The sequence below is a fragment of the Populus euphratica genome, unplaced genomic scaffold, assembly GCF_000495115.2.
Source record: "Populus euphratica unplaced genomic scaffold, PopEup_1.0 scaffold93.1, whole genome shotgun sequence".
Classification (NCBI taxonomy): domain Eukaryota; kingdom Viridiplantae; phylum Streptophyta; class Magnoliopsida; order Malpighiales; family Salicaceae; genus Populus; species Populus euphratica.
In genome coordinates, this window is record NW_011499873.1 from 302,034 (window position 1) to 325,134 (window position 23,101).

Genomic DNA, 23,101 nt, shown 5'->3' on the forward strand with positions numbered 1-23,101 from the left:
CAATTTGTTTTTTGGAAAAAGAAAACAAAAGCAACGACGCCCTTTTTCAACAGATACAACCCCGTCCATGACAACAAGTTTTTGATCAATTCCAGGACGAGGCAGTAGCAGACCTCCCAGATTGTTCCAGTAGCATGCAGCATCCTTCTATGCAAGAGCAGCCTCACTAGAAAGCAGAAGTGCCAGCAGCAGCAGCTTAAAAAAGTGACAACAGTTGTCAATCACAGGTTCAGCAACAGTATTTTAAATTGATTTTATAGAAGCGGACATGAGAGATCTTCACATTGTTGGAGTGATCAAGAAACTTAACAATTAAAATTACAGTAAATGGTTAACATGTATGACGTCTTACATGCAAGGCACGGGGTAGGTAGTCAATTGTAGTGAAGACACATAACCAGCCGAAATGGAATCTTGCGCAAGTGAAAGATTAAAGTTGGCAAGGCAATGTTTGTCTTGAAGACCATAATTGAAGAAGATATGCTAGAGCATATTCAGGATGGTACAACGCCAGGAGAAGTATGGGACACCCTTGCTAGTTTTTCCTCAAATTCCTCATTATTTTAATAAAGTGAAATCAACATGATATGAGATTTTTAAATTAAAACCTGGAGTAACTGTTGGTGAAACTAAAATATTTCTCAATTCGCTATCCTGATGTAAAAGATTTCTCAATTAGCCCTTTTGTTAGGAGACCATGGCTTTCACATCCTTGATGGTAGGACCATGTGCCTATTAATGCTTCCTAACCCCGCCAAAAAGAGGTTAAGATCTTAATTCCCTCCAAAAACACATAAAGTTTCCTTCAAAACTTAAAATTCCCTTAAAAGTCTAAGGAAGTTGCTTTAAAAAATCAAAATCTGACTCAAATTCGCCTTTCTTTCGAGTTTAGATGTTGAAGCTAAAACCATCTTCAGGTGCATGCTAAATTAGAAACTCAAATAATACTTCAGATGTTTCAATGATATCATAGATGTTTTTCATATAAATACTAACTGTGAGATTTTGGGAGGTTCAGAACAATAATTTGGTTTTTAAAAAAAATTCATTAATTAATTTAAGTTTGACTAAACGTTCAGGATTTGCCTAAATTTTTACTACCATTTTAATTATTATTATTTTTTTAATTTCATTGCGAGGCCAATGGAGGACTTCCGTGCACAACTTCGAGTTAAGCAACCCATCAGACTACGTTTCTTGTAATGTGCTCAGATTCTTCTTCTTTCTTTCTTGTGAGAAAACACGAGTTAAAATAGAGAAATTATTTGCATTATTATACGAGCATAACAGTTGGAATCTTTACAGATGCGGTGTTCGGATCCCTTTATTGATTACATGTTGCTTCTCACGGGCTTAAAGCTTCTTTGCTGTCGGTGTTGACGAAACTATCTCTTATCTTCTCAGCATATCTCAGATATTCTACAATGGAACATCAGAGGGATAGTCCTGAGGATGTCTAATGATGGTTTCTCTGAGTTGTTTCTCTTGCTCTCGAAGATTTGGTGGTGCAATATCATAGACATCAGAGAACAACTCCTTGAGTGGAGGTTTTTCTTTTTTCTCTGCCAGTTGAATCACTTGCAGAAGCTGCGAGAAGAAATAAACAAAACTTGATATAAACTTTGGCCAAGTAAAACATGTTGAACAATGAAGAAGCTTATACGGGAAGTTCTGTCAAATTTCACCTGCTTCTTCATGCTGCTTCTGAGCTCTGATTCTTTCTCCTCGCTCCACCAGCCATTTCTTTCGACCCATTTTCTGAATCTATTTACTGGATTCCTTACCATTTTCCAGTATTCAATTTCATCAACTGACCGATACTTTGTGGAGTCATCAGATGTGGAGTGATGGCCTGCTCTATATGAAAGAGCCTGAAGATTTGTTGCTTGTTAATTTACATGGGTGATATTAAAGGTATTCTGGCTGCTGTTTAGAAAGGATCAATGCCTCAGATGCTGGCAAGAAAATCCTACGAGGAAGTTCAATCTCACCTCAACTAGTACAGGCCTTTGCTCACTTATGGCCATTTCGCGAGCTCTGTGAATTGCACTGTAAACAGCAAGAGCATCATTTCCATCTACTCGTATGCTTCGGATTCCATAAGCTTGACCCCTGACAACAATGCCATCGCCTGCGGAACATATTCTATATAAAAAAGCATGAAAATCATTTACCAGATATATAGCATATCTACTGCATACAATTCAATATCAGAAGATGCTCCAACTTTCCCTTTCAGAACAATTGGAAGACATGACCACGACTATATACCTATTTCCAGTTGACATTAGAGGTAAACTACTTAAACAAAGAGGACTCTTTTACCCAAAATCAACATAACAAATACCAAAAAACATTGGATGGTTAGAGTACTCGGGTCCAAATAATGTGAATAGTTAGGTGCACGTGGACGAGGACTGAGTCTCTAGCAGTTACTAGCTAGTAAGTAGCAACATACGGTGACCTTGTGCTTGAGAATAAAAATGGAAGCGTAAGAAGATAAGTGATCAGAATAGCACTTCGAAATTGCTCTGATATATTAGTACTAATGGCCCAGCCATTGTTGCGACAGATAAAGACCACAGGAGCTTCTGTCACTGCTGCAAAGTTTAAAGCAGCATGAAAATCTCCCTGAAAAATTAGTTAAATATTAGATAACGAAAGCAAAAACAAATCCGAGAGGAAGAAGGAAAAACGCTCGAGAGCTTTTTGTACTGTTACCTCACTGGTACCACCATCTCCAGTATATGTGACAACACATGCATCCATTTTGTCCATCTTAAGAGAATAAGCAACGCCTACTGCTTGAGAAAGTTGAGTTCTGACAAGCAGCATAAATAGCAATCAAGAACATTTGATGACATTACAAACGTAGCATTGATTAACTACAAGAAATGCACGGTAAGATTTCAGAAATATCTACTGAGATGGATATATTACGCTATAGGTGATGAAATAGTGACAAAATTGTGCTTCTTAGACCCATAATGCATGGGCATCTGCCTCCCTTTCCCACAATCATCCTTGTTTCCGAAGCATTGGCTGGCAAATTCTTCAATTGTGAAACCACGCCATAATAGAATCCCGGGCTCTCGGTACTGAAATTGCATCGGATGGATCAAACTCTTGCTTTAATACGAGTGACATAACAATTTGGCCTGGAACTGGAAATTTAAGCATCCAATGTGACAAATGCTACTATACCTGAGGCAAGATGATATCATCTGCACTTAGTGCAGCGGCTGATGCAATGTTTATTGCTTCTTCACCAGTTGAGGTCATGTAGAAGGAAATTCTTCCTTGGCGCTGAGCCTCGTAGAATAAGGTGTCCATCATTTGAAGGGAGACCATGTTCGTATACATCTTCACTGCAATTTCCTCGCACAACTGACAAAATTTTCATACACAAGCAACTACATTAAACAACTCGTGATGCTGTGACCACCAAGATGATGTGGTTTGGCCAGATTCAACGGCTGTTGATTGCTTTCATTAGATGGAAAGAGATACCTGTTCATAATCGCTGCCCACGATTATTTCTCCGTTGTCATCAAGAACGCGGTAACAGGGTATTCTCTTCCCAGCGGACTCCGGTAAGAATCTCATTTCAGACATGCAAGCGACCTTCCCTCCAGGAAAATCCAGTTCCTAAAACAGCAAGATATCTATTCAGTTTTGTAATAATTGAAACACGGGTTCAGTTTTCAAAATCCGTAGTGGTTCTACATGGACTCATAGAAGAGTTTTGCAAGTTTGTTTTGGTTATAGTGCAAGGAGTTTACTAGCAGTAATTCCTCAGTACAATTTTGATTAATGGATCAAAGCTATTACGACTTAAAAGGGTCAAACCTATTAATGAAAATGAACTCCTATTAGGGACCCTTCCCACAAGCCCCAGGCCTAATTTTGCTGGAACTCAATTCCCATTTTAAGCTCGAACTCGATCTCCAATTTCAACAATCAACACCACCAACTTTTTTCTCTTTTGGTTTCTCTTTTTCTTGTCCAAGCAACGACATGTGGATATTACCTTAGAAATGAGCTCAGCCAGGGAATAATCTCTTAAGAGGTCAAGTCCCGATCAGTTAATGTCGAAGGAAGCGGAAATCAACACAGCGGTGCCATCTAGGCTCGGATCAAGTGATGGATTGATGGAAAACGATACGAGAGTCGAACTGAACTGTGCCTTAGTTTCTCTAAAAGGCACCAAGATTTTTTTGAAAGAGAAGCACTTTGGGGACGCACGACAGCTTAGAATCTATCTCAGTCCGTGTTATAGAAAGTGCTAGTTTTCTAATACATGTAAAAAAGAAGGGGTATTTTTCTCTTTTTTTGGCAACATAAGGACTTTTCCGGTCTTCATTGTGTCACCTTGTTTGGTGAGAATAGAATTACAGAAGTTATGCCAACTGGGTGTGTAAGGCCGATCTGCTATCTTAAATACTACAACAACCAGACAGATGGGTGGTTGCTACCTTGCAGGTGAGGCAGAGAACTAGGTTTCTATAATTTAATATAGTTCTAGTTCTATTTAGGAATAATCTCTTATTAGATGACCTTAACATGTGATTCTCTTCAATAGAAATGAAGACGACCACGACGACTGTAAATCCTGTCTTGGCCAGTCCTCATTACATCGAGAAAATGCAACAACATCACCTTAATTATAAGTATATGACCACTGGATATTCTGGAAAATACGGCACAACACTATTCTGACAGTGAATTTGATAGCCGAAATATTGGGATTATTGGAACTCAAATAGTCGAAGAGCTCAAGGTTATATCTTGATGATAATAATTGGACAAGCTTGAAGGATAAGGATTAGGTAAAAACCGGAACGGACGATTGTCCAAAAAGGAAAGGGACGGGACCGCTGCCTTCTCCTTAAAAAAGCAGGATGGGTAATACCTTCCTACTCGAGACAGATATTTTGGAGTAAAAATTATTAGGAAAGGTAGTACCTTCAATGACCCCTTTTTATGAAGCTATGGGGTAATCTTGGACTGCCAATTATATCGCAGTAGCTTGATCGTCGTCCCCATCATTGAATTTACTTATTAATGGGGTTTTTTTTCCATGAATGAGAAAATTCCCATTTATAAAAAATACGAAATCCGTGTCCATATCCTTAATCTGCTTTATTAGGAAAATGTTATTTTGTCATTTCTCCTGTCCTAAAGAAGGATGATGAATAGATTTGTTTTCTAATCAGAAGAGGGTAGATCGTTTTTGTCTTAATTATTTGAGAGATTTGGTACTTTTCTTTCTTCTTTTGTCTTATTCTTACAGAAAAACAGAAAGGTAGAAGGAAGCAGCTAGCCACCTACTCAGCAGCTGATCTCGAAAATGTGGTCGAAACAAATTGTGCTTGATTGTTGTTCATGTTATAAAAAATAAGAACAGAAAGCTTTCTTTTCTTTTCAAAACTACCGTAAAATGTATTTGAGCATGATTACTTGTGAAAAAGGACATCGATCTCATATAAAAAAGGGTAACACCTTGGCAGTATACACTTGCCAGAGATCAGTTTATAATAAAGAAGCACGTGGTGTGTAAAAATTTGAAAATCATGATAAGTAATTCCTCGAAGATCATTGAATTCCACTGATAGAAGCATATGGAGATGTTTTACATGAGAGAGGGTCGTCGAATTTCTCTCTACAAGAGAAAAGAAACAAGAATGATATCTTCCCAAATCGTAAGTTATTTTGGTTTTTTAAATAGGTGTGCAAAGAACAAGTCAATGTTCGTAAACTGCTAGAATCTAAGGTTAACGTTTCGGTTCATGACAAGGAAAAAACATAATATTTTGGTAAGAGATGCCCTCTGAAATTTTTTTTTGTCATAGTCACAAGCAATTGAGCCATCATCTTTTTGTGAATCGGAAGTGTATTATGCACTCAACACTCCATAAGTGGGTAAAATGAACCAATTCATGATCAAAAGAGAAGAAAACAAAGCAAAACAAGATATCCACTAGAAAGGCAGAGTTGAATATTAGAATATTTACCTGACTATTATCATGATCATCATCATCAGTAGAGTACAGATGCTCAAGTTGGCTTGCAGCTTTGGTGGTTTTGAATCGATGAAGGGAGAAACGGGTGGAAATTGATGAGTTGAAAGGAAACAAACGTAGAGTCGAGCGCTGATGCTCGTGAAACTCTGGGATAAATATTGACGATAAAGGGCCTGGTTGCATGCAAGAAGAAGAAATCCAAAAATCTTGGTGAAAAATCCCCATGAACCCCACCTTTCTCTTTAAGTGATGGGTGATGGTTCTTGATTCTGCCAGCCAAACAGCCATATTGCAACGTAACGGACAGGCCGATGAAATCTGTATGTTCAATTTATTCTTATTTATTTCGGTTTCTTCCACTGGTTAATTAAAATGCTGGTAAGAAGAACAGGGACTGGAGAAGGGAATACAATGAATAACGATTTGGTGAGGCACATATATCATCATGCTGGGGATGGAGAAGTAAGTGTTTGTGTGCCTCCGTCACTTGAATTTGGCCTGAGATTAGTAATCGTCAGTCCTTGAGGAAGGGAAGATATGAACGTATTTTATTCGCTGCACGTGACAGATCACCTGGTACAATCCCACGTGGAGTCGTGGGAGCCTACCATCTCTCTCTTCCATTTTGTCCTGGATTAGATTTTGATTGTTTGCTAGTTGTTTCTGTGTTTAAAATAATTATATTAAAATAAATATTTGATAAAATTAAAAATATAATTTATTTTTGATGAATTTCAGTGTATTTCATATTTAAAACATAGATTTTACTAAAGTAGTTTTTGGCTGCTTTTTTTCCTCAATGTTTATAATTTTAAGTAAACAGTTTAAAAAAAAACAATGCAGTAAATTAAATTTACTTATATTATTTATTTAAAAGAATAGTTTTTTCCTGAAAAACCATTACAGTGAATTAATATTTACTTGTATTGTTTATGTTGACAAGAATAATAATTTTTTTTGAAAAATTAGTTTAAAATGAATTAAATTCACTTGCATTGTCATGTAAATAATTTTTTTCTTCAACAATTACTGTAAAGTGAATTAAATTCACTTATATTATAATCTTAATTTTATTTCTCATAATATTTTATCTAATTTTATTGCACACTTAAAAATTATGAAAATTATAATTCTTGTAGGATAAATTTTGTACGTAATGAAATTGTAGATGGTTTAATTGAATAATAAAAAATATTTTAAATAAAATATTATTTATATCATGATATAATAGTAGTAATTAAATCTACAATATTTAAATTTAAAATTATTAATATTAATACATATATTTTTTACTTATTTTATAACCTCAATTTCAAAAATATTATCAACAAAACATATTAAATTACTTTTTGTTCAACTTTAATTTTAACCATAGTTTTAATCAAATATATATAAATATCAAATCAATCTCAACTAAAAATACCTCTTATAAAATATTTTTTTTCAAAACACAACCATAAAAATTACTACAATACAAAATACACTCTAGATGATTCGGGCTTAATTTGGAGTTCTTCTTCACTCTTTTTTACCGTGTTTCATATAAAATAAAATAATATATTTTTTATTTATAATTTTTTTTACTATTATCTTATATGCAAACATTCATGTTTTTACAATCTATTTTTTAAAATTATAATTAAAAGTATTTTTAACAAATTTATATTTCTTAACTACAATCATCCAAATTATCACAGAATCACTTTAGTCATGGAGATATCAAAAGTTATTAAGTTTAAAAGGAAGCTTCTGTTAATATTTTTTAATATATTATAATATTAGTATCATACACGTGTTATCAAATATCCTTTTATAACAATAACAGAGAAAACTGTTCAATTGTATATGAATTTAAAGTGTGAGTAATGTTTGCGTGTCTATATTTATTTTTAAATAACAGCAGTGAACTCATAATTAAAACATGATATATGTTACTTGAGAAAATCTTTAATTAATTATATAGGAGAAATAGCAATATATTTCCAACTATATATATATATATATATATGCATGCATGCATTTATTGAGGCTGTGGAGGTTTAAGTTCAGCATTGATGTGATGGAGTCTTTTTCGTGAGTGCACAGTGAATGAGAATTTCGTTATTTGAGTATAATAATAATAGGTCATCGGTTATTCCAAAACCATTCTATATTTTCGTATTTTTCTCGAGCTTCAGAACAAAACCATAAATAAGCTTATATTTCCTGTTTTGGATAAATAAACAAACTTTTATTTTTTTAAAAAAAAAAGAGTTTTAACTTGATTTCTATTAAAAATATATTTATAATAAAAATAGAAAAGCAATGCTACTAAAGAAATTCTCATATTTTCAGTTTGAAGCTTGAGGAATCTGATAATAATAATTGACACCGAATGGTAGCCAGATCCCCGGATTCCAAACCGACGCCAGGTCAGGGTGAATTCGCCGGCATGTGGTGGGCACCACGTGGCTGAGGGTGAGCCACGCAGCGTTCTCTTCACCTGTTTGTGCTCCTTTTTATCTCATCAGTTGTGTTTGGCCCCAAAGGGTAATTCTCATAAATTTTATGATTTTAAGAAAATATAATCGATGCCCTGTTATTTTTCCGGCTAACGTTAATTTGGTTCGTTTTGCACATACAAGGTGACATGGGCGAGATTGCCATTTAAAATTAAAATAACCATTTATGAGTAGGAATGGTAATGTTTAGGAATTTTTTATATTTATATCTTATTAATTAATAATAATTATAGTTGTAATAATAACAATAATAGTAATAAGAAGAATGAGAGTAATAATAGTTAATAATAGTAGTAAGTATTTATATATCCTTATATTTTAAAAGTTATGTCTAATAAGTAATTATATATGTAATTGTATCAGTTATGTTATTAATTTTTAGTTAAAATATCCAAGAGAGGGTAATTCATCTAAAATTAGACTTGTAAGTCATATCCAATTATTTCACTTGAGAATTTCCTGTTAATTTAAATGATGTATCACAGTTCCAATTTTTTTAATAAAAAAACTACCTACAATATCTTTAAAATATGAAATAAATATGTTTTATTGGGATTTAAGATGTATTCTAAATATGTTTATTTGTCATATATTTATTAAACATACAAAAAGAACAAATTACGTATTTGTCTCGTATTTTATTTTAAGTTGTTAAGAGAAGAACTGTTTGAATTTAAAAATTATTATAATAATAATAATAATAATACAAGTATAATTAACATGCATAAATATATTATTTTGAATAGTAAAATATGGCAAAAGGACCTGTTTGGGATCTAACTAAAAAGAAGATACAACTATACATCTAAAGATTTATTGGAGACATTATTTAAAATATAAAAACATATGAGCTACTTACTATATATAAGGTGAAGGATATTTTTTAAATCAAAATGAAAATATAACAAGTGCAAGTCTCGAGACCATTCTATTAATTTAAATGAAAATATGAATAAAGAACATATGATTTTTTATTTTAAAATTAAATAAGCACAATTAAAAAAAATTCAAGAATAGATTAAAAAGTAATAAGGAAAAAATATATCATTTTCCTTAAAAAAATAATGATTTTTTTTTTTCAATAATTCAAGGAGTTCCCTAACCTTTTAGCCAAAAGAAAATAAAAAAGATTATGAGGTGCGCTTAAAAACTCAAAAGCTTTACGGAGGGATACTCTCCTTTTTTCGCATTGGAGTTTTGATTCATTAAAAGGCCGTAGCCCAGTTTGCAGGCACAGGCCCAACTTGAGTCCACTAAAGAAGGTAATTCGATACAGCCCAACGTGCTGTAGTCCAAAGCATAAACTCCAGCTTTTAAGTACACGAGATGAGAAGACTTTAATAAATGAAAAATTTTACTTTATTTATAGAATAATTAGTCGTATTTTATTAATTATTTTTTATATTTTAATTTTTTTAAGAAATAAACATATAAAGTTGAAAGAATATAAAAATATTTCCACAATTTTTTTAATTATATATTTTTATTTTTTAAAATAAAATTTTAAAATAATAAATAAAATATTATTAGCGAATCACTTATTTAAGGTCAAATTTTGCTTTTAAAAAAAGAATGTAGTTTCAAATCATACATACTGCACCTTAGCATAAACATAAATTTGGATACTCCTATTTTTGAGAGGTGATATTAGACCGTACAAGCAATTGAAACAAGAAAATTAATTAAGTTTTTTTTATAAATTTTTAGTAACCCGGAGAGGTCTGTGAAACTCCGACTAATGACCATAAAATTACACCAGCTTTGATATATCCAGTGATATCTTTACATTGTTATTTAATTTAACGTTTAAGAAAGTTATGGGAGTAAATGGCTGGCGGCAACGGTGGTGCGGTGATGAATAACTACTAGCAGTTGGGAAGAGATGCATGATCGGTTGATTGATTACATCAGGCAAGCTCCGTTTGAGATCAGGAGTTCATAGACTTCAGGGAACGCATTGCTTCCATCTAGTGATTTTACTTGCATCCAAGAGAAAGAGCAACGAGCAACTGATCAGAGCAATTTTACGGCGAACTTGACCGTTACAGCAAACAGAAGAATCGATGTCTGGTGAGCACATGTAGGTCTAAGGCAGATACATTCACAAGCATAGCCGTACCTTAAAGAATCTCACAATTGTAACCACAAACCGTATCTCCATGGAAAAGACCTCCTCAAGACTCATTTTACCATGCTACCAAAACAACCTTTAGCCTCCATCTCTCAGTTCAGTGATCACGGCAATAAATAAATCTCTTTGCCTCCATGATGCTGTAACTGGTTTGCCTTGAAAGTACATGAATGGTTTTTGCTCCAATCGATCCATCTGCATCCAATCACCTTATCCATCATTTCCATTTTCACGGCTTTCTTAACACAACCCACAGCCTCCCACTGACCCCTTCGTTTATCCGAGCCAGTACCAAATACGGTAGGGATGGCTGTGGTTCTGATTCCATCGGCCTCGGATATTAAAAATTATTTATTTGAAAACTTTTTACAGATAAAAAATACTTAAAAACAAATACTTTCAATTGTATTACCCAACAAAACATATATTCAAAATTTAATACATAAAAATTAATTAACTTGTGAGTCCGTATAATTAAACAAAATAAAATTAACACACGCAGATTTAATTAACCAATACAAGTGAGAATTTATGAGCTTAAAGGGTGTTTTTTCATAGTAAAGTCCTCTGTTTAGAAAGTGTTGGAGATTATATTTAGGATTTTAGCATATCACAAATGGCGCCATATGATTGGTCAAAAACATGTTAAAATAATTTTCTTTACATATTAATACTTTGAATTTTTTAAAATCTCTTTAATGATAGCTGATCTATTTAAAATATAGGGTCATCAATAAGATTTATACGAGCTTAAAATGTCTCGTAAAAGATTTATAAATAGAAAAAATTTATATTTCTATAAGAACATCGGTGTACAACTGACTTTAAAACCCTGCTTTCTTTAATCTGAGTGAAAAAACTGAAACGAAGTCTTGAAAAAAATTATCACTCCTACTAGCACTCTCGTTTTTACACCTGGCAATGTTTATCATTAAAACTATTTTTAAAACTGTTTTTTACTATAAAAGAATAATTTAATATTTTTATATATATTTAATAATTTTAATGTGATGATATTGAAAATAAAAAACTTAAAAAATATTATTTTTATAATTTCTAATTAAAAAATATTATACACCACGTTACCAAACGCACACCGGAACAAAATGAAGCCAGTTGTTCCTGGTAATTCGCTCAAAAGCCAGCTGCAGCCATGTATACAGTATACCCACACACACGCTCGCACTAATCTTGGTGCTCACCCTATGATATGGACCGGAACAAAAGTACGTTCAAGCACCAAAAGAAGAAGAATACGCAAGCACCTTTAATAAAGTTAACCTATCATCAACTATCTATGTGTTAGTTAAATAATAAAAATTAAAAATTAAAAAAAAATATTTTTTTATAATTTTAGATCTAAATTCTTAATTACTTATATAATAACTATAAAAAACTTACATGATTGTTAATTTTATAACTCATAAAAATTTATATAATTATTAATTATATAAATTTTATAATTCATAAAATTAGTTATGATATGTATAAACTAATTAAAATATTCATATTAATCTAAAAAACAATTAACATCATATACATTAATACGTACAAGAAAAAATTATTAACAATAAATAAAGATTGAACTGGAATGCTAAGTGATGGATACAAAAAAGAAATATCATATATATATTAGATTTACTTCAACTAGAATTAATATATTAAACTTATAATTTAGATTGTAAAATGAATACAATGAGATTACCAGGTTTGGCCATCTGTCTGTTTCATTTTCTTTCTTTTCTTTCTAGTTAGCTCAAGTGGTGGGATGAAATATAGAACTAAATCGAAGAGCGGAGCGGAATTAAATAATTAAGAGTTATCAAGTTAGAAAAAAGGTATGCTGAGGGAACACATAAAAAAATGTTTGGTTTGTGCGATCAACGCGCTAGCAAGTGAGGAAGCCTATGACATTGGGGTGGCTGGCTTCCTTCAAGCTTCTTTAATAATCTTTGTTGGTGTCATTGGAATCGGCTTATCAAAAGCTCCCTTTCAGAATGGCGCTTGTCGGTGAGGAATCCATTGTGCGGCTTCATGAAAGTCACCCTCCCTCAAAGATGAAGAATCTTTTTTATGCTGTCCTTTTTTTATAACGAAAGCTCCATTGATCGAAGAAAAACTAAAAGGCAGAGCCCAATGCAGGATAAAAAACCAAAATGAAAATTCTCCTTGTAGACCAAACATATCAAAAACGAAGAGTCTCCTACGAGAGTTGCCCAATTCAACTGCTTTTGACAATATGTACAATCCACATGATGTCATCCTCAAGAGTTATGAGGACCATTATGAAGCTTACCGGTCCTTTCCTTCCAAACACCGTACATTGTGGAGCAAAAAGCCAGTCTTAACAAAATTGCTAAAAAGCTCCTTTTTCTGCACATTTGCTCTAGCCCATTGAAACTCACTACTCCAGTCATGAGCATTCTGATTGATGCAGCATAACTGCAGAATAGACTTCCAAATTGTCTAAGAGAAGGCGCAAGCAAAAAAGATTGATCTCAGTCATCAAAAGCGATACCAAAACACAGGAGACAATCTGTGTTCACAGCTCTCCCCATCCTAACTTGCTTACACTAGGTAGGCTGTTTTTTAGGAACTGCAAGCTAAGTTATGAAACTAAATCTTGGCACATGCCCTTGTATGAGCTTATGCCAATCAACTCTTGCTTCTTTCAGCCTGACACGATACCAAGCACTTCTTGATGAGAAAATGCCTTTAGCAGAGGGCCTCCAAGTAACTTCACCTTCCTGTTCAGCTTTAGGGAGAACAATACACAAGTAGCACTCTGCACTTCAACAATTTCAGCAGTCCTTGCACTAGGACAAATCCATTCGCCACTCTGAATAAACTTAGAGACTGTAGCATCAATAGATAAACCTGATTTATGAACAATTCTCCTGTCAATACAAATGAAGAATCTTGATGTGTAGTAATTGTGAAACCATGCCATCTCCACAAGGACAAAATTTCCCTAAATTTTATAATATTCAGTGAGTTGTCAGAATGAGTAAAGAAAGAAACCACCAAATCAGTGTGGTTGATCATGCAAAAAAAGATAGGTTGTTTCACCTCATGATGATGAAAGTCCTATGATGTACCACCATCTGAATAATGTATTCAACAATTAGCCCAACTGTAACCGGGATATTTTTGTACTTGCCTCTCCTGCATTACCTTTCTAACCAGTGCTGAGCCTTCCCAGTCTCCAGAAGTGGCAAATATGCTAGATAGCTGCACATAAGCACCAGAGTTCTCAGGATCGAGCTCAATGATATGCTGTGCCACCCTTTCTCCAAGATCCTTTTCTCCATGAGCCATACAACCTCTCAGAACTGATGACCACATGCTAGCATCTGCCTCAAAAGGCATACGTTTTATTAAATTCATTGCTTCTTCCAAGCAACCAGCACGAGCAAAAAGATCGACCATGCAAGAATAGTGCTCAATCCCTGGATCAATATGATAGTCATATTGCATTACATTAAACCATCTCCATCCCTCTTCAACCAATCCACAATGATCACAGGCAGATAGAACCCCTGTAAATGTAATTTCAGTTGGCCTGACACCAGCATGCCTCATTTCATTAAATAATGTTAGCACTTCCAATCCATGACCATTTGTAGCATACCCCATCAGCATTGAATTCCATGAAATCTCATCAGATTTCATCATTGTGTCAAATAGTTTTCTACCTAATTCAATAAATCCACACTTGCAATAAAAATCAACTAGGGAAGTAGAGATGATCTCATCAGAATCAAGGCCAACAACAGTTGCTCTAGCAAAAATCTGTTCACCAAGTTCAAGTGAAGAGATACTAGCACAAGCACTGATCACACTAGCAAGGTTAAACCTGTTCATCCTCAAATCCAGTTTATTCATCGTGCAAAAAAGATCCAATGCCTCAACTGGACAGCCATTTTGACTAAGACCCACTATCATTGAATTCCAGGATATCAAGCTTTTACTAGGCATTGTATTGAAGATCTGTTTAGCATCTTCGATTTTACCAGAATTGCTATACACCGTGATCATGGAGTTGAGCAAAATTGTGTCATAGGTTTTGAGCTCACTAAATAATTTACAAGCATCATTCAGGCTTCCACACTTGGAGTATGCATCAATGAAAGCACAAGCAACAACATTGTCACAAAGTAATCCAACTTTACAAGCATAAGCATGCATTTGTTTTCCATGTTGAGAATTGCATAAGCTGCTGCAGGCACTCAAAATGGTTGCAAGTGTAGAGAAGTCTATTTTGAGTCCCTTTTTCTGCATGTCATTGAAGAGTAAAAATGCTTCAATTTCCTCATTATTGGTAACATATCCTGAAATCAATGAATTCCATACCACAACACACAAATTACTTTTCCTATAAAATGCTCTTCGAGCATCATTCATTCTACCATGATTCGCATAACCTGTGATCAATGCTGATAAGGAAAAGTCATCTGGCTCCTCCATCATATTCAAAACACAATGTGCACTATCCAAATCACCACACTTTCCATACAAATTAATTAACGAGCTAGTTAACACCGAATCAAGTTCCATATTATCAATCAAAATCCGGGCATGTATTTGCTTGCCACATTGAATTTCACCCAAATCAGTGCAGGCCCCAATAACTGTAGCCAACACAAACGTATCACAACATGATTTATCCAAAGGGTCCAAATTCAATTCCTTGAATAGCCTAACAGCTTCTCTTGGTGACCCCTTTCGAGCATAACTGTGGATCATCGAATTCCATACAACCCCATTTCTGTTAGGCATCTCGTGGAATAACCTCCGAGCAATTTCCATTTCACCAGCTTTTGCAAACCCTGAAAAGACCACGTTCCATGAATAATCATTCTTATTTGACATCATATCAAACAACTGAATTGATCTTTCTTTATCCCCGGACTTCATGTAGCCCTCTATCATGGTATTCCATGAAAAACAGTTTCTGTGAGGCATTTCGTCGAACAGTTTGTGTGCATCGGTCATGCTGCCACATCTAGTGTACATTTGCAGAAGGCGGTTTGCTAGTGAAAGAGTAGATTGTATAAGACCCTTTTTGAAGAAGAGAATATGGAGCTGCCTTCCTTGGTGTATTGAATGAGGGGTGTTAAGGGATTGGAGAAAGCGAGCCAAATTTTGGAGATCTAGATCCATGGTTATTGATAGAGAATGATTTTTCGGTTTTGGTATATAAAAACAGTAATCTTATTTTGTTAAGAATGAAGGAGAACGAGATTTTGTATGGTTTTTTATGTTGCATTTTACAGTTGAAGATGATGCAGAATAAGGTTTTTCAGGCATATGGTAAGATTTGTTTGCGGCGGCAAATATGAAGACCTAACATAACTACCCTGAACCGGAAGCCATATGCCGGTTGAGAGGATGTTTCCATCGGGGGTTCTTAATCTGTTTGAAAGCTCACAATTCGGGATTTATTTATTTATTTTAAACAAATAACCTGCTTAGAACGCCATTGGTTCCTAGATCAAACCAAAAGCTTTTTAACATAAAATGAAACATGTAGGTGTAGCTAATCTGTCTCATTCATGCTACTGGAATCTTGATAATTACTTGTTGAATACTATAATATACTACTACATTATAGAAAATACCAAAAGGTGTGACGTTATTATTGTAGATTAACATTGTTTCCGTACTCATGAATTATTGTGGATTCACAGTTCTTTTTTTATTAATTTTTTTTATTCTCAAAACTTTATTTTAGACAATTTAATTCTAATTGAAAGTTAAATATTTTTTATTTCCGAAGCAATGGTAAAATTAGAACAAAAAGGGCTGAAATAAAAATGACATAAAAAATAGGTGGTGTTTTATATTTTTAGTGAAAAATATACTTAGATCCTCTATCTTTAAAAATAATATAATTTAGATTTTTTAAAATTTTAAAAGATTAATTTTGATACAAAAAAATTATTTTTATTATTTTTAATTCATGGTTTGGAAAAAAAAAAAAGATGATTGTTAGATTTTGATGGTAAAGAGATAAAACCAGCATTAACATCAATTTTAATCAATAAAATGATTGATTTTAATATTAATAAGTTTTATTGTTGAATAGAGTTTCACATAAGTGTTTTTTCACCTTTAAATTACTTAGAAAAATTAAATATAAACTTAAAAAAATTTATTGTTTTGGGTTGATTTTATATTTTGATGTGTTTTTTTGTTTTTTAAATTATTTATAAATTTATTAAGATATTTAAACTTTTTTTTTATAGTATTTCAAGTATCAAATAGATTAAAAATAAATTTCTAGATCAATAAAACATAATTTTTTTAGCAGTGTAGTAGATTTAATGGAAACGAGACAACGGTCGTTTGCAATTTTATTTATAAAAAAAATAATGCCCCAATTTAATTTTTGAAAAATAGGGCCCGCATCCGAGACTTTCTAAAATGGATCAGACACTGGTCTGGCTTGCCAAGTTTAAATTTAAATTTATGCTGACAGGCTTCGCGGGGGAGCTGCGCTGGCATCATCATATTTGACAGTTTTTTTAATGTACTTTAAAAACCTTAGTATTCTCAAAATAAGAGTGCAACTTATTTCCTAGAATAAGGTGTTTTTAAAACACGATCGGGGAGCGAAAAAAAGTATGTACCAGGAAAAAAATCGGAGAAATGAAATTTTTGCAGAGTGAAGAGTGAATGGCAGCATGGTTCCCACTTGCGGAATTTCCCCGTTACAAAACTACTTATTGGATCTCATGAGAAATCGCTGCGAGCACGCTAGGTATCTCAGATTTATTCAGCTCAGCTTTGGCGGTGTACGGATCATCAGGTTTTGCTATCTAACCGACTCCACTTACAGCGCACAAAGGCCAATCCAATCACCACCTGACAAGCCTATAATATCATCAAATACCCGAATCATCTAACTGTGGAAACATTAAGCCCCCGCTGTATGAGCTCCTTCAAATCACTTCAGATGATAACGTAACGCACCCGTTGATGCTTTTTGAGGAGCCTGCGTAAGCTTGGTGTCTCACCGTGAGGCATGAACATCTGGATGAATTCTTAACCTGAAGTCTAATGCTAATATTTTTGCTTCATCCAGTTACGACTTCACGACTTACAAATGCAGATTTTTGCCGACCTGGATGGGCAGATATGTACCTTGGCAATCACAACAGGCTGAATTTGGTTCTGTCCGCAATTTCAAAGGGCAAAGGAGCTGAAGGACTCAATTCATCGAGTCGTTTAGCAGCCCATTCTCCCAATCTCCAACACTGATGCTTTTTACATGCATCCACTACTCTTGTCAACATGGGAACAGTGGGATCAAAAGGCATATCCTTAATAAAATTCTCAAGCTCCTCCATGCACCCATACCGACTTAAGAGTTCAATAATACACTCATAGTGCTCCAGCCTTGGTATGATACAGTATTTACTGCTCATTGAATTAAAATACTGCCTAGCCAAATCAACATGACCCTCGCATACACAAGCAAGCAAGATGCCTTGAAAGGTGACATTATCTGGCTTGGTTCCTTCCTCCTCCATAAATCCAAATAATCGAAGTGCCAATTTACCCCTTCCAAGGTGACAACAACCCAAAATCATGGAGTTCCAAAGAACCAAGTCCCGTTTATCAGCTTCTCTAAAAACAATGAGAGCGTATTCAAGGCACCGGCATTTAGAGTACATGTCAAGCAACGCTCCTGCCATCACAGTGTCTATGTCATAACCATTTCTGATCATGAACCCATGAATTTGTTTCCCCTGTTCAAGTGCAAAAGTATTTGCACAAGCTGCCAAAAGAGTAGCAAATATAAATTTATGCGGTTTTGTCTCCCATTGCATCTCCCGGAAAATCGACATAGCTTGTTCACTCATTTGACGACGAGCATAGCTGGTCAACAAAACATTCCAAGAAACGCTATCTCGTGACTGCCTCATTTGATGAAACCAAACTCCAGCACTTCTCAAGTTTCCACATTTGCAGTACATGTCAAGAAGGGCATTTCCAATAACAGTGTTGGATAACCAACCATGACGATAAATGAAGCCGTGTACCTGCTTCCCCATGTCAACATCTGATAGGCCAGAACATACATTAAGCATCAATTGAAAAGTGATGTGATCAATGTTTTCAGTTGTCCTGCACATCAGATAAACAAAATCTAAGGCCTCTTCCCATTGGAGGGAACGGATGTACCCTGCCAACAATGCATTATATGAGACCATGTTCCGTTCAGGCATCTCATCGAAAAGCTCCCTTGCCTCTCTCATTCTGCCACTCATTGCATAAGCTGACACCATAGAAGTCCAAGAGATTAAATCTCTCGAACCAGGCAGGTCAAAAACCCGACGAGCACTTTCTATTTCACCACACTTTACGTACATATCAATAAGTGAGCTCAAAACTACCTCTTCCTCCTCAAAGTTAATCTTAGTTGCAACTCCATGGATCTGCATTCCCTCCTTGACTGCGCGCATATCTGAACATGCAACAAGGGCATTAGAGAAGGTATAACTCAATGGTCTAAGTTTGGCACGAAACATCTTAAAAAACATGACCACTGCCTCATTCTCATCACCTACCTCAAGATACCGCCTAACAATAATGTTCCAAGTAACATTATTAGGATTCTCAATCTCATCAAAAATCCTCCTTGATTCACTCATAGCTTCACACTTACCATACACATCAACAAGCGAACTCCCAACAATGACATTCCCACAAAACCCATATTTCACAATAAGCCCATGAATCTGCCTCGAAAGACAAAGTTCCAGAACATCACCGCATGCTCTCAAAGCACTAGAAAAGGTAACCTCATTTGCATAAACCCCTTGTTTATGCATATCCCCAAAATAACTCAACGCTTTTTCCGGGCGCACACATTGCAAGCAAGCCCTAATCATCGCATTCCAAGATCCCCCATCTCTCTGAGGCATCTCATCAAACAATTCCTTTGCATCCTCCAAACACCGGCATTTTCCATAAGTATCTATGGCTCTATTTAAGAGGAAGGTTGGAGGCGTTGGACAGGCACCAAGTAACTGCGATTCAACCTTTCGAGCCTCGACGATAGCAAGACTGGACGAGCAAACCTGGAAGAGATGGGCATAAAGGGAATAAGCGAAGCAATCAGGAGAGGCAAAGAGAATAGAAACGGCTTGTTTAAGGCGATTGGCTTCGAGGTGAGAGAGGATTTGTCTGGTTAAGGCTTTGACATTTGCAGGTCGGGTTTGGAGGTTGAGCGTTTTGTTGGAGAGAAGAGAGCTGAGAATAGAAGCGCCACTCATCGGAAGGAAAAGAATAAAAAAGTAACGGCCGGTTTGGGTAGGAAATTTTCTCTTTGAAAGCTTCCACGTCGTGACTTAGTCTTCTGCTTTCACTGTCTTCTCGAAAGCTAAAGATAGTTCACCTAGGGGAAGAATTCGACTAAGCTTAGGTTGACCATTTCGTCGAACAGTTTGTGTGCATCGGTCATGCTGCAACATCCAGTGTACATTTGCAGAAGGCGGTTTGCTAGTGAAAGAGTAGATTGTATGAGACCCTTTTTGAAGAAGAGAATATGGAGCTGCTTTCCTTGGTGTATTGAATGAGGGGTGTTAAGGGATTGGAGAAAGCGAGCCAAATTTTGGAGATCTAGATCCGTGGTTATTGATAGAGAATGATTTTTCGGTTTTGGTATATAAAAACAGTAACCTTATTTTGTTAAGAATGAAGGAGAACGGGATTTTGTATGGTTTTTTATTTTGCATTTTACAGTTGAAGAGGATGCAGAATAAGGTTGTTTTAGGCATATGGCAAGATTAATTTGCGGCGGCAAATACGAAGACCTAATAACTACCCTGAACCGGTAGCCAAATGCCGGTTGGGAGGATGTTTCCATCGGGGATTGTTAATCTGTTCGAAAGCTCACAATTCGGAATTTACTTACTTATTTTAAACTAATAACCTGCTTAGAACGTCATTAGTTCTTTCATCTGCGCTCCACTATAGATCATATCAAAAGTTTTTTAACATAAAATGAAACATTAGTTCTTTGTGTACATAGGAAGAATAAGTTTACTTTGCACCAGTTTCACTTGCTCTTTCTCGGTGGTCCTCTTTCCGTTGAGCAGGTAATGAAGGAGCTCTTAAGTTTTACGTTAGAACAAACACAGCTAAACAGAAGCCCACATTCATCTCCTTAGTCCTGTAACTCCCACCAGCAGCGGTGGTATTTGAAGAACTAATAGTGACATTGCCTGTTTATCGCCACCAGCTAGGGTGGTGATGGTAGCAGTCTTACCAGTTTTCTGAGCAGTAGTGAACTCCAAAGTTGCTTTAGCATCCTTGTTTTCTGCTGCAAATTCATGCTTGACAGGCTTCCCATTATTCACAGCAGCACCCACTTGCCAAATATGATTAAAAGACTCGACCTTTTCAGACAACTTAACCGATGCATAGATGGTAAATTCACCACTTGTTGCAGTGGTCTCAGCACTCAAGTCCCAGACATCAAAAGACAGTCTCTCCTCCCTGATGCCACCGTATGATATGATGTTGTTTGTTTTTACCTCAGGTGCGCCTTTGCTGGATTTCAAAGCTAAAATGACTTGGGCCGCAGCCATGCCGGTGCCATTAAGGTTGATGCCCCAACCGGTCCAGCCATCGGGTTTGACAGGAGAAGCGATGAACGCGACTGAGAGTGAGAAATTGTAGGTGCAGTGCAGGTATCATGACTTGAGGGCAGAAACTTACTGTGTTTCCGTGTTTTAAAAATATTTTATATTTTTTTATTAATTGTAAATTAATATATTTTAATATTTTTAAATTATTTTAATATATTAATATTAAAAATATTTTTTTTAAAAAAAATATATTAATAAATATTTTAACATGAAAAATTATTTAAAAACACCTCCAACTATACTAATAAGTTGATGAGGTGCGTGTTAGTAAATGTGTGGGCAAGAATAGCAGAACACAGGGAGGGGATAAAAAAGAAAAAGAGTACAAAAGAGCTTATGCCAAGACCCTGGCACAGCAATGAGATCCACTGATAATGGTTCTGGATGCCGTAGGCTCCAACGACAGTGCACTCATAGAAAAATTGAATATTGTAACTAAAAAATTTATTTTGATTATTTATAGATATAAATGTAATATCAACCTTTAATGTTATTATTTGTGAAAAATATAATAATAATAATAATAATGAACGTATCGTATTCTATGTAAGCAAAAAAAAAATGTTATGAAGTGCGGTTAACTTTAAACGGGATATGAATGAGATCATCCGAAGACTTTTGTTACCTTAAAAAATAATTAAAGCTATTGTTGTCAGGGCTTTGAGAGAGCCAGGCTACCATCTGTTGGTTACCTAGTAACTGCTTGTTTCTTCAATATAAATTTTATTTTATAAATTTTTATTTTTTAAATTATTTTAATATTTTAATATTTAAAATTAATTTTAAAAAATAAAAAATATTATTTTTATGTATTTTCAAATAAAAAATATTTAAAAAAATTTCTGAAATATAAAACTCTAACATGAAGAACGGCCGGAATTCCTTGTGGGTGATTTTTGTTAGTTAGATCAACTCACAACTCCATGAGTGGAGCGGCTCAGCAGGGCTAGTCCGTACCCCCAAATGTGTTGGGCCTGTGAATGGTTTTTTAGCCTCTTGACTGACCTGGTTGTTGGTGGGCTCAGGTTTATCATTTTACCAGCCGAATCGAGCCGTCCGCACACGAATGCAGCGATATCTACATAAAACACCACACAGGTGTCGGTTCAATTAAAGTATATAATATTAACAATCAGTTAGGTGACCTTTCCACTTGTTCGTTCGTTCTTTCCAGATCTTCTCTGTGTTTTTCGCTCCTCCACTGTTGCCATAACCTGTTGATCTGAGAAGAAAAACAAAGAAAGAAAAGGGGAAAAGAAAAAAGAATCAAACAAAAACACCATCATTAAAATATATTAAACCGGGGATGGTGCTGGACATTGAGTTATAAGTTGCGATTGACGTTATAATATTTGATATGTTGATCTTTTGTTTTTATACAAAGAAAGAAGAAGAAAAGGCAAACTAGCAGTGCTTTCGATATTCATCAGTGGTGTCCGTTGCATTTTATAATGCTCTTGTACTCTCCAAGAACAAGAACCCTCCTCCCCTAGAGCCAATAATTCCACTCACACATTGCCACGTGAATCTTTCTCCGTGAAACCCTAAACCCACCACCGATAAAATTCTAGAAGGATTGTGCCTGGGAGTTTGCTAGGTGGTTGCCTCCGCATTCCTCCAGTTGAGAATGAAATTTCGAACTTCCTTTTTTTATTCAATTTTAACATAAAAGGATATGGTTGGGATAGTATTTTATGCATTTTTATTGTGGGTTTCATTGAAAAATCAGGTGATCTTTAATTTAATTATATATATATAGAGAGACCGGGGGGGGTGGTGGGTTTT

The 23,101-nt window shown here is 35.0% G+C and overlaps 3 protein-coding genes and 1 pseudogene across 4 annotated transcripts; all 4 read right to left on the reverse strand.

The window, feature by feature from the left end:
* Window positions 1-1,247: 1,247 nt before the first annotated feature.
* On the reverse strand, window positions 1,248-6,492 carry LOC105127722 (thiamine diphosphate-binding fold (THDP-binding) superfamily protein). The gene is made up of 9 exons (XM_011029112.1): window positions 6,015-6,492; window positions 3,511-3,648; window positions 3,205-3,387; window positions 2,941-3,098; window positions 2,722-2,821; window positions 2,520-2,631; window positions 1,992-2,131; window positions 1,686-1,871; window positions 1,248-1,587 (listed from the first exon to the last, which is right to left on the reverse strand). The coding sequence occupies exons 1-9, from the start codon at window positions 6,309-6,311 to the stop codon at window positions 1,420-1,422; spliced, it is 1,482 nt and encodes a 493-aa protein (XP_011027414.1). The 5' UTR covers window positions 6,312-6,492; the 3' UTR covers window positions 1,248-1,419.
* Window positions 6,493-12,486: 5,994 nt separating this feature from the next.
* On the reverse strand, window positions 12,487-16,108 carry LOC105127723 (Pentatricopeptide repeat (PPR) superfamily protein). Of its 2 annotated transcripts, none has more exons than XM_011029114.1 (2): window positions 13,725-16,108; window positions 12,487-13,532 (listed from the first exon to the last, which is right to left on the reverse strand). In XM_011029114.1, exon 1 carries the CDS (start codon window positions 15,816-15,818, stop codon window positions 13,773-13,775), a length of 2,046 nt encoding a protein of 681 aa, XP_011027416.1. In that variant the 5' UTR covers window positions 15,819-16,108; the 3' UTR covers window positions 12,487-13,532; window positions 13,725-13,772. The 2 variants fall into 2 exon arrangements, with proteins under 2 accessions (XP_011027416.1, XP_011027415.1); XM_011029113.1 differs by having other exon boundaries at window positions 12,487-13,626.
* Window positions 16,109-17,205: 1,097 nt separating this feature from the next.
* On the reverse strand, window positions 17,206-20,452 carry LOC105127724 (Tetratricopeptide repeat (TPR)-like superfamily protein). The gene has a single exon (XM_011029115.1). The coding sequence runs from the start codon at window positions 19,937-19,939 to the stop codon at window positions 17,810-17,812; it is 2,130 nt and encodes a 709-aa protein (XP_011027417.1). The 5' UTR covers window positions 19,940-20,452; the 3' UTR covers window positions 17,206-17,809.
* A 334-nt stretch (window positions 20,453-20,786) lies between these two features.
* Window positions 20,787-22,527, reverse strand: LOC105127912 (auxin-induced in root cultures protein 12-like; annotated as a pseudogene).
* Between the last annotated feature and the right edge of the window lie 574 nt (window positions 22,528-23,101).